The sequence below is a fragment of the Polyergus mexicanus genome, unplaced genomic scaffold, assembly GCF_030449975.1.
Source record: "Polyergus mexicanus isolate NDT 795.1 unplaced genomic scaffold, iyPolMexi1.0 SCAF_2, whole genome shotgun sequence".
Lineage (NCBI taxonomy): Eukaryota > Metazoa > Arthropoda > Insecta > Hymenoptera > Formicidae > Polyergus > Polyergus mexicanus.
Genome location: NW_027223322.1, coordinates 12,903,314 through 12,915,773, shown reverse-complemented (window position 1 = coordinate 12,915,773; position 12,460 = coordinate 12,903,314). Strand labels below are relative to the sequence as shown.

General features: G+C 43.7%; 1 protein-coding gene and 1 long non-coding RNA gene across 2 annotated transcripts in view; both read left to right on the top strand.

Moving 5' to 3' along the window:
* The window catches only part of LOC138942439 (uncharacterized), a 78,351-nt gene that overhangs the window by 44,757 nt on the left and 21,134 nt on the right, over positions 1 to 12,460 (top strand). The window lies entirely within an intron of this gene.
* LOC138941356 (dentin sialophosphoprotein-like) lies at positions 4,480 to 9,875 on the top strand. The gene is given in 6 exon segments (XM_070310935.1): positions 4,480 to 4,484; positions 4,570 to 4,690; positions 4,810 to 4,866; positions 4,869 to 4,902; positions 6,692 to 6,778; positions 7,235 to 9,875. Coding segments are annotated over 6 exon segments (2,928 nt in total). The 3' UTR covers positions 9,859 to 9,875.

The window sequence follows — 12,460 nt, the reverse complement described above, 5'->3', positions numbered from 1 at the left end:
CTGCCGCGGAGATGTATGGTAATTGTACGCGGCTAACTTACAGACTCGGAGTGGCCCGGGGGCTCCAAGTACCTTCTGGTAGTATCATTGACTCAACTATCCACCTGCAGATACCAGAAGGGAACTCGCAAGAAAACCCGCCCGAGTTAACAGCATCCCTTCCTCTTCGCCAATCCCTTGGATGGTTGGTTGCAGCCGACACCTAGAGAAGTCGAGGAAAGTTTGATCGTCTGCCTTCGAGACATATTTCCGCTCTATCGTTATACGTGTATTTCTCGAAAGATAGTTCTTCCAATAATACATTATATTAGCGTAATATTTGAAAATTTTAGGCCGGAATGGAGTGCTCAATAAAATGTATGTATATATATTTTGTATTTCACGAAACATTGTTATAGTAGCACTACAATTGAAATACTTTTGAATACATGCGGTAATATAGTTAAATATAAATAATTCGAGTTGTTTCGCGGAAAATATGATTACGATACTATCGATATCTGCGGCAAACGAAATAAACGATGATTGGGACTTAGAAGAATTATCTGAAGGATAACGCGACCACCTTTGATCGAGACAGAGCAAAAGAGCTGCGGCAAGAGAGATTCTCGGAGTCGACAGAGAGATCAAAGAAGTGGTGGATAACGGGGTTTTTCGGACGATGGATTGAGTGCTGTTTATCGATACGGAAACCACGACGTTGTCCACATGGCGGACCGTCTATTTTCGTGACGTGCAATACTCGCGCGTCTCGAAGCGTCTACCTGTCCCGGTTTCTTCCGCGTGTACGCCGCAGTACGTCGGTGAACGTACGGAGTTCGTCCAGGATTCCAGGAGAGAGAACTCGTCCTCCCCGCAGCAATTCGGCTGATTCGTCTCGCGGGATCGCGCGGCTTGCATGTGCAACGACTGCGCGAGACTCCCAAGACAGCACTTGCAAGACTCGTGCGGTGCCTTCGTACTACGCTACGAATTGTTCGCGGTTTATACACGTCAAACTGAAACCTTCGATAGAACCGCGGCGAATAGGTAACATCACTTTACAGCGTATTAATTGAATGGAGTTGAGTATGAAACGAAAGAGAGACGAAATACACGCATCCATATATTTACGGATTGATATAATTCATCTTATTAAAACTTGGATTTTTATTGTATACTTTGATTAGTAGATTAACATTTGCATTCTTAAATACAGTGCGCGATTATTTACACGCTTTACATAACGATCAAATTATATTTATATATTAATTTTTTTATATTACATTATATTTATATAATTTTTAAATATTATATATTTTATTCCAACAACTTCTTCTCTTCTACATAATACTATTCTAAACAGTTCTATTATTATTGTTGCGTATTGTGCAATTGTTAACAAACTGTCATTAAATAAGCTTGATTTTTGGAATGTGCGATGTAACTTTGGCAGTGCCGCGTTCATTGAACTCGCAAAATTATACGTGCATAATCAAGCATACCCTTTATTGCGATGAAAATTGTTATTATTACCGTCGTAAATGCGTGCGATTATTTTTTCATAAATTCGCCTTGAGGACGGGCAATTTGATTCGATCCCGCGTCCGATATAATTTACGGTCGCGAAAAAAAATGCGTAACGCAGGGAAACGAGTCGCCGACGGAGAGATGCGAGATCGCGCGGATGATAATAAATATTCCGCGAGCCCCTAAGGTCGGTCGAGAACCGAGATTATACCAGCGCGAGACAGGGCCGACACCGCGATGCTATCGGGGCTTTATGCAAAAATTGCTAATTACTGAATCCCGCGATGAAAGCGTGCGACAACGCGTCACGCTCGGGCGGGGCCGCTCGCAGTCATCTCGTAGCTTTGTACGTACGGGGAACGCAGCTAATTGCTGATCTTACGATCGGTCTGGCGAACGTGCGGCGTAGACGGAGATTGGGAACGCTGTTATATTCCGCGATCGTACGCGGCAGATAGCATTATGTATCGAAACAATTTTGCCCCTCTCTTTATCTCGCGCTTCTATCCGTGTTCGACTATCGTCGTCCTTGTAGCCCTCGTCGTCGTCGTCGTCGTCATCGTCGTCGTCGTCGAGGTATATAATTCGCAGCGCACGCGCCCGGAAATATTAACTCGGCCGTTTTACTTTGTCATCTCCGGCTCATCCCGACTGTCAACGAGACTGCATTATGAATGCGGGGCAATTTAAAATTCATTACAAGGTGCAGAGGATGACTCCTCGCGTTACAGGCACCCCCTTGCTGTCACTTGTACGCTGCTTTCGCGCCGCGTCTTCTCGTGGAAGGGATAATTGTTCGTCACTGTAACGTTTCGAGAGCGCGCTCGAGCGTGCGAGAATGACGAAGAGAGGTAGAGAGAGAAAGAGAAAGAGATGCCGGGGTGGGAGGAAACGAGAGAAAGTAGAGAGGGAGAGCTGAGAGAAGCGCATTTATTATGGGGAAAGAAGGAGAAGACGGGAGAGAGACGGTTGTACAAGCGGCAGCCAATCTCCCCCGCCGCTTCTCTTGTTTATTTAAATAATGCACGGGAGGGGAGAGACGGGGTTCAAGCCTGGAAATGGATGAACTACAAAGCCTCCGAAATCCGCCACGAGAAAAGTGGCACGTTCGCACGAGCCGCTCTTGTGACAACAGAGGGAATCCACCTGCCACGTGCCACGGAACACTGACTGCCGCATTTCAGGGATATCCTCTCTGTTTCCGCTTTCTCGGCGTTCACGAAAAGGGTTGAAGGGCATTGTCCCTACATACCCCGTTTACCGGGAAGTTTAACTTTAGCCTTGTTCTTCTCAGCCACGTTATCTCACACGCTTTCTGTATCTAAAATAAAGCAAGCGCGTATTTGTTTTTTCTACGTTACGTATGCATAGCTTTTCATTAATCGCCTTCAATTATACGTATATCTTTTTATTTTGTTCTATTTTATTTCATTTAAAGTGTATCATGCGTCTTTATCTTATTTGAAGTTACATTAATTAAGAGTTTATAATCCCCTACTTCAGTATTTTTAACACGTGAGCCAATAACGCAGACTTTTTCAGTGCCGAAATAAAAACAATGCAGGAATCGGGGTGAGAAAATTCGTGGCAGGAGTGGGGGATGAATCAATCGCGCCTTCTGTCTCGAGGTAGCCTCTTCTTTATAAATGAGCGGGGCAAAGGGGCGAGTTTGGAGGCTGCAGTTCAGATATTCACCGGTTGATTACCGTCCCGACGGGGGCCGGGATACGCCTCCGGTAGGGAAATCCCCTAGGGAGGACGCTAACTCGACAACTGACAAATTAACCCGGCGCACCGACGACACTTGCAAAATAGGTCGACAAGAAGATGCCTGTTTCGGTTTGAATTCGACGCCCGCCAGATGAGATTCGCAGCCAGTCGTCGAACTCAATTTTACTCGTCGACAGAATGAACGATGCGCCAGCGGACACCGGTTATCGGTCACACAAGATTAACCCCAAACCCCGAATGCAATAATTAATTTTGTCGAAAAATCAAGATTGTTTGAAAATAAAATAATCCGGATAATTTTTTAATGGATATTATTTTTGTATTTCTATATACAATATTATACGCGTATCCGAATATAACGCACACGTAATGTAATCTCTTAAAAAAGTTTTTTTTTATTTATTTATTTTTTTTTTTTATTGAGAAGAGAGCACTTACTTAAAATATTCAAAGCCAACCGTGCTACTGGAAAATCGACGGAAATCAAAATTGACGTTTCTCCAGGGACGGGGACACGTTTGCGATTCCGCTCCTACGACGTGCGCACCCGAGGTTTTTCAAGTCTAGGAAATTCCTCGTTGGAAGCTAAGTGAATTGGAAATGAAAAAAAATAAGTGCCAGGCCGGATAAATAACGTCCGACAGCGATGTTTGCGTGGGATGACGTCGCGCCGGCAATACTTTTCACATCGCCCGGGCAAAAAAGGTAGGGGGATTGTTATTCGTGCGGCGTAGTGCCTCGGTGTCGCTTTCACTAGAGTCGGTTACTGATAAACGAGCGGTTTCAACCCCATGCGTCGCCCCCTGAATGTAAACTCACCCTGTCTACCCGACGCGCTTTAAGCTCTTAGCGCGGGTAAATGCTCGGTGTAAATCGTTTCTGAACGTAAACGATTGTCGACGACAGACCCGAAATTAATCGTTGTGATTCTGGTCGCCGAACGGCAACGAGATGATTCCGCGAACGCGCTTGGGACAGAAATAAATTTATTATGATGTAACCGAATCGTGAGCATAATTAAATACATTAAGAAATGGAATAAATTATTTATTTAATTATTATTCTTATATATTTATTAATTCGCTAATGGCTAATAAATTAAGGTAAATCTTGGATACACAATCGTTACAATTGTGACTTCATTTACTGTCACATAAGATTACCCTATTCCTGCAGAATTAAACTTATCACTGCTCTGCGATATAAAATTTAATTAATATTAATTCCTTCAAATATTACATGGGGTAAATTAATGTTATCTCACGGCGCAGAGATAAAACTTCTATGAGGATATATAAAAAATGTATATCATCTTATCTCATTGTCCAGACCATTCTCTGGCAATCGGCAGCATCATTCGTCTCTGGCAGAGTCAGGATTTACGAGCGACGGCGGGAAAAACGTTGCGTACGCGACGAATCGCACGACAAAACCCGACGGCGTGCCACGCGTACGTGAGTGGCCGAAGGTGGAACGTCACGTTTGCGAGCGAGTTCTCCGGGGAACGATGTCTCAAACGACCACGCGGGACCCGAAAACACACCTGCACCAAAATTTCTACAACGGAAGAAATGTTGTCTCGTCGCCGATATCTTCGCCCGGACGAAATCTTGCCATTCGCGCACGTATATGTATACAATACGCGTGCCGGCAAGCACGTAAGTTTGTCATAGCCAATTTATACAATTGGCATGGCAGTGCGACACTCGCTATTTGACACTGGGGACCCACGAATTTTATGGCTAATGTATCGCTATGCTTCGGTCACGTCCTTTTTTTCCGCTTTAATTTCGTTTTTTTTTTTCTTACTCGTGCAGAAAATCAGACATTACTTCGCGATACGACAGTTCGTGTATTTGGAATAATAAGTTTAAAATTTATTAAGGTTGTTTTTATATAATTTTATATAATAGATTAATTTAATAAATCAATTGCTCTCTTATGAAAATCGGAATGTATTTGTTGTTGCATGCAAATAGTACATCAAACCAAATGCATTCATCCTTCATCTCTATAGTTTACTGCCCTTACTTTGCTTATATTGTGACGGACGATTGGTATTCAGCTCGATGGATCCCTTGGATTCATGTAACAGCATCGGGGACATGTGTCAGCCAGGACGATCGGTAGTAAGGGTCGGAAATGGCTGTTTAAAATTGCATCGAGGGCCTACCGTTAAGGGCACGTGCGCTTTTTAATGTCCCGACGAATGCTTACGATAATGTCCTTTAAGCTTTTATTAACGGTTATCAAAGTACGTGGCCCGAATAGCCATGGCCATTCTCACGCGACAGCGCGAACCGAGGCCTCGACCCTTTATCTACAATAATTCTGTCCGAGAGAGAAAGAATTTTTATCCCATTTTTCTCGAGAAAAATTGTTTACACGCGAAAAGTTTGAAAAAAAAGTACAGATTTTTTAAATATTTTTCTCTATTATCGATTTAAATTATAATAAAATGTATCGTGTTTAATCATTAATGAATAAAAATGACCGTAAAAATAGATGACGTTTTCTTCGTAGGATGTGACACCAAAATGTACATCGACGCGTGCGATCTTTCTGCTGATCTCTGGTCCATTATAACATTAGTGATGCCGGAGGGTCTCGAATCTCATGGGGAGAAAAGTTTTGCCAATGATTAACCGAAGTCTAGCTCGTGACTTTGATGAGTCGACTATACTCGCTGCCATAGATTTGTTAGAAATAATTAGGATTCATCGTCAAACATTACAAGTTTCTTCTTTTTATTACAAGTTTTATACATCATGAATCATGTGAATAAATCCCAATTTATTATTAGAAATGACAACAAAAATAAAAACGCTAATGTCGGAGAAAAATATATATATATATGCTTTATTTATTTTTATAATTTATTACATGTTAGTTTAATTTACAAAAGAACATTTCGTTATTTAAATTATGCTTTTATTTGTATTATTAGTAGATGGTAAGATAATTGGATTTGTCGTTCTCTTCACTAGCTTTATAAAAACTTGGCATTAATGATCAAAGCAAATCACATCCACTCGCTTTTCATTCAATAACAAACGAAATCACACGACGAATCAGACGAGGAGATAGACAAATGGGCTCGGTAAAAGACAGTCTGGCGAGTTCGTTGATAAGATCCTACAGCAATCAAAAATCAGGCAAATGCAGAAAAATCTATCGTCAAAATTCTACCAGTATAATTTACGAAATATGTGCGCGTTTTCTTCGAATTCGAGGGGTGCGATGCGACAATGTACCCCGGTCCACGTCGTACGGGAGTTGTTCGGCCCCAAGTCCCGAAGGAATTTATCTGCCGGTCAGTCACCCTAAATATCAGACACGACCGTACAATCACGCGTTCATCGTTATAAATATACGGCACGTCATAAGATGTCATAAGATGTCGGCGATTCTGCGAATGACATTTTTTAACGCGACATTTGTGTTTACGCAGCGTCCGTCTTGCATATCGATGAGAAGACCGTGGGCGATCGAGAGGGCTTCCTCACTTGGCTGAAGGACATGTTTAATAAACCCGTAGGTGAGCCGCATACCGACATTATGTTTAGGACAGAGGTTATTTTTTGCCGTGCATCATTACGTAATTTATATTATATAACAGCACAAAAATTAAATCATGATTCATGGTATAATTTATGATATCACATGTGCTCTCTTTTGTCAACAGATTAATTCGTTTAATTGTAAGATAAAGATTATATCATTTATAATAAACTTGTGATGTGAACTTCGTGATGTGATTTTACGATGATAATTTTTGTAAATCATTCATAAAATAATTACGATATTATTATTAGAAAATATTTTTAATAAAAGGCAATGATATGTATACACGCAATTAAAATTATAATTTTCAAATAAATTAGAAAGAAAGGTTTATAAAGATGCATCTACGTGCGCCTATATGTAAGAAACTACAAATATCTTAACTTTTTGATTGCCACGCTATATTACATGACGTAAGTCATCGAATAAGTTGCAGAAGATAGAACCCACGAAGCTGACACATCGATCGTGACCATAGATCGCACGGCTACAACGCTCGATCGTCCAGAAATAACGGTTTCGAAACGGCCAGCAAACTCTTCGGGCAAGATCGATGTCGTTAATCAAAAACTAGCCAATTTCAACGCGACGCAATCGATGAGGAAGTTCGAGGATGGGAATATCCGTATCGAGAAATATAACGCGGAAAACGACGCGGAAAAATGCGCGAGTGCGATTCAACAGTCGGCGACTCATATCTCGTCGCAGTCGAGTAAAAAAACTTTAGAACGCGGAACGGACTCTGACTTTGCGTGGTTCAATCCTGGCGAGATAAATCGATCGGAGAGAAACGTGATGAAATTTGCGGCAAGAGATGATTCCGATGTAGCCGCACATTATCGTCGTTACACGAATCCGAGACACTGTTATCGCCTGCCACCGCGAACGAAACAACCACTTCTGGAATCATGCGCTCTAAATAGAAATATCGGCGTGTCGAAGCGCGCGATTGCGGATTTCGCTCCTAGGAACTCGAAGCCGCCTGTCGGGGAGCCGAACATGCCCGAAAAGCGCGAGAAGCAGGACAGGAAAGAGAAGAAGAAGCCGATAATACGTACGGATGGCGAATTCGCCGATAGTAGCGAGAACCGAGCGGAGATGGTAGCGGGCGATAACCCGAAGGGCGATCCCGGCACAGCGTTTCGTTACGAATGGGGCGTGAAACTCGTCGAGGAGCCGGCCGCCGAGGCGAGCGATAACGATAACTTGGCCGAAAAGAGCCAGCGATACGTCACGAAGCGGTTTTGGGGAGTGAACCTGAAACAACCGAAGCCGGATGTCGAGGATGCTCCTTCGCCGGCATCCGAGGATCCCGGGAGAAATGCGGAAGAGCATCGAAACACCTTTTCGATCTCCAAGAGTAGCGATACCATCGCCAATGAGACGAGAAGTAACGTTTTCTCGCCGCTAAACATTTTAACGAAGGAATCGGACGCGTCGAGCTTGAAAGGTACGACCGCGGAATATTTGTCGACTCCGTCGTATCGGGCGAATATAACTTCGCCGAGTAATAAGGCTGCCACGTCGCAGCAAGAAAAGACTGACGCGGATAGTTCCGAAGCCCTTCGGAAAATCATGAAGACATCGTTGAATGAGTTGAAAGAGACGGTAGCGATCGATGACGAGTATAACGTTCCAGAAGGGACGACCTTGGATACCGAGATCACTGCCTGGAAGAATCTCGCGATGAAATCGAAAACAGTACTTCACAAGGAAGTTTACATGTTGCCTGATAACGTGGAAAATATGGACATGGTATCGATTCGTCCGGAAGCACCGCAGCCAAAGTTAGACGTGCAAGTCGTCAAGTCTAGCGAAGACACCTTGGAAGACCAAAAAGTTGATCGATCCAATTCAGGATATAAAGCCGCGAAATCCATGGAGATGAAGCACTTTGGATCGCCGCAAAAACCAGACGGTTATGTATCCGGCAAGAGACTGCATACTGCGAGTATGCGGATTCCTTATGCACATCGGCATGTAAGTAATATCGCAACACTTTCAAATAACTCTGCTCTCGTCGATAAAATCATGCAGATGAGATGTTCAAGGCTCACATCAGCCTTCTCTACAAATTCTGATAGTTCTAAAGAGGTGATTAAGACGTTGAATCAGCAGAATAAAGAAGAGACAGATTCGAAGAGCTGGAATAAGGAAGGAAAGTCTAACGATTCTAATGCGAGTAATTTGTTAAGCATCAAACGACCTTTTCTATCCTCTTTAAAATCTCGAACATTTTCAAGTAGCAATAAAAAGTCACCGGATACTGACAATTTTGCCGAGAACGTTATCGCGAACAAAGAAACGGAGACTTCGTTAAATCAGTCGCAAACCGCTAGTCATTATAAAAAAAATATTCGTCTATCTTCTGAATCTGCACCGAAGGATGAAACTCGCTTTAAAGACGAGGACGTTCAGGACGAAATAGAACATTACGATTCACGTAACAAAGACGCTACGTACATCGATTTCGATACCCCATCAACTGACAGTGATCGAATCGAATCGTCTAACGCAAAGTTAAGCGAAGAAGACTCGAAACCCACCAAAGAAAGCGATAAGAATGTTAATTGGGATTCAAACGTGGAAGACGTAGAAAATGAGTACATCGACGACGGCGATTATGTACGATTACCGGGCGATCGCTATCCCTACAATAAAGAGAATCTGGATAAATGGTCGCGCTTTGTCTACAAGCCGATTAAGCGGGAAACCAAGTTCGATTCTGTCTCCGTCCAACGACCGAGCCCGAGGAACGCTAATGGCAACGCGTATGCAAACATCACGCGCAATTCTCACGCCAGTGCGCTAATGAAGACTTCAGGAAGCGGCGACGGCGCGGAAGCGAAAAACGCGGGACGCTCGGGTAGTGGATTCCACGTGTCCTCTCGCAGTCAGCGGGTGGTATCCGATTGTCTGCGCGGCGATGCCGCAGATGGGCTGGGATTGCGACGATGGACCGAGGCCTTCTCGCGGCTCGATGTACGCGGCGAAATGGACGAGGTGGCGGCGCGAGGCGGCGACGACGCGTCGTCTCGTGCCTATCATCAGTAGACTCGTAGCGAGAATTTGCGGCGTAACTTCCGGTGAGCGTGCACCCCGCGGCACCTTTGCATAATTCAGCTCTCTCGGTTAATTAGAACGGGCTCGTTGCCCGCGACGTAACGAGCGAGGGTTCCGCGAACTTTAATCCTAGATTGCCGTTTCCGTCTGACGCTTAAGTGCAACCCAGTATGAACACGATAAATATAACACGAATACACGCAAATATAATACGAATTTTTTTGTAGTTTGTGCTGTAGTCTTTCGTCGGCTCTGATTAGATTTTTTTGATAAAAATTTTTGTACAATATAATATACATATACAAATTTTTTATATTCTGTTTGTTGTATAATAATAAAGTTATCATTCTCTTCGGATTTAAAAATACGGAGTTTGAAAGGATTCGTATCTATAAAATTTATATATATATAATAATTATATAAAACTAATTTATAAGAATACGTTCAAATTTCTGAATATTATAATATAATAATAAAGATACAATATCTTTTTCCAGAAACGTGTTGATAAGAGACAAAGCTATGGTAAAAAGTTTAGAATTATATTGTAGTGTAAAATATTTTTCTTTTTTTCCAAAAGTAATTAATATATCATTAATATAATTATAATTTTTTTAAATTACAAAACTCGATAAAAAGTCAGTTTAAATTATGCTACGCAAAATTAAATATTAAATAAGCGATGATTACGTTCTTAAAATATATTAAATAATTTAATTATTAGCGTAATATAAACGTTTAGTATTGTTAAAGTTCTAATTTATTCAGACTCGGGTGCAGCTTCCGTTGATCCATCCGGCTCGGTTTCCTCGGACGAACGCCTTCTGAAATTATTCCCCATTCCCATAAACACGTTCTCCTTCTCGCGCTTACGATTAAAAGCGGATAGGAAATCAAGATGCGCGGGACTCATATCCACAAAATTACCGTATACGGCGCGCAGTTAGCTCGCCTTAAGAGCGTTTTTGATCCACGGGACGATCGAGGCATTAATCGCCGGGCCGACACACCTGTCGAGAAGCCAGAGCGGCGAGAGGAAGGAAGAGACGGCGCAGGAGGAGGAGGTTGGAGAACGACCGGCTAGGTCGTTCAATCGGACACGTGTACTTACGTATATACCGGCGTGCATCTCCCGCATGGGCTCTCGGCTCTTCTTCTTGGGCCGAACGAGCGAACTATCGACCCGCCGCGCCGGGATATGCGTGCCTACTGGTCACGAACGCGGCCGCTCTCCTGCCCGGAGGCTGTTATTTCACCACCAGCAAGATCTTCGAATCGTCGACCCTCTATCTAATCATTCAAATCGCAGGCGTCCTGCCGGTCTAATCGGTAGTGTGTACGCACGCGGTGTCCGCCGCCGCATCGCGTTTAATATTCCTCGTCGAGGGTGCCGGATCGACTCACCTCTGCGAATTGCAAAAGAAAGAGATAGAAGACGGAAGAGAGAGAGAGAGAGAGAAAGAGAGAAGAGCCGAGTCCGGCTATCATCATACCGCGATAGCGGAGCGGCGGCTACCATACTGAGCTACTATCGCCGATAATGCCCACCGGTAATTGCAGACCCCGTGGCCCTGATTACCTTCGCGCTGGCAGAAGACACGCGGATTTAGTTCGACCTCGATTACGGCAGCTGGCCGTGCCGTGCCACTTTCCCGGTCGATCGATCGCTCAACCACCGATCCTGCTGTCATTTGCTCACGCGGACATTCCGCGTGTTCCGCTAACGTCTTCGCGTCTAACGGAATACGAATAATGAACGTTCGATGATGCTGCTCGAATTAGAATCAGGCGGGTGTCCGGCCTCCTCGTCGAGGCGTGTGTGTGTGTGATCGGAGACTAGTCGGAATTTTTATTGATTCGTCGCAAGTCTATCTCCTAGACGAACGTCTCCAAATAATTATGCAATTATGCAAGACCGCGTTAAAAAAAAATTTTTTTTATTGTCGACATCCAAGGACACAGGTTTTTTAGAGCATGAATGATGAATTTGACTTCGAGTCTTGTCCTTTCTTTTCGTTTAGAAAGAAGGAAAAGAAGAGGCGAGAGACAAACAACGACGTTTGCAGTTTATTTACAATTAACCGATCGGCGAATTTCTCTCCATCAGTCGCTTCGAAAACTTCCGTTTAGAAGATGCAACAACGCAGCACGACGACAAGGCAAATAGGATTGGTAGCAGACTTGCTTTTATTTACGACTAGAATCCGCTGACTGCTCCTTCAGTTCGCTCCTTCTTGACCCTCTTTTCTCGTTCTCGCCGAGGTTAGAACCGATCCTATCTCCGCAAGACGTAGTCGCGGATCATTCCCTTCGGGGTCTTCCGCACTATAAAAGATCGCCCTACGGTTGTATATTACTCACGCCACTGTATATGTTTTCACTTGGCGCGGCGATCGGCGCCGATATCATAACTCCTTGTCGTACCGCCGTTCAACCAGCAAATCTGCTCGGCGACGTGGCCTCCTCCTGGCAGCGATAGCAATCCCGATATAACCGGCAGCCGTTGTAAGGCGAGGACGAATGTCACTGGCAGATAAAACAAAACTCTCGTCGGCCTTATCGCATCTAAATGACGAATTTTCTGCATTTTGTA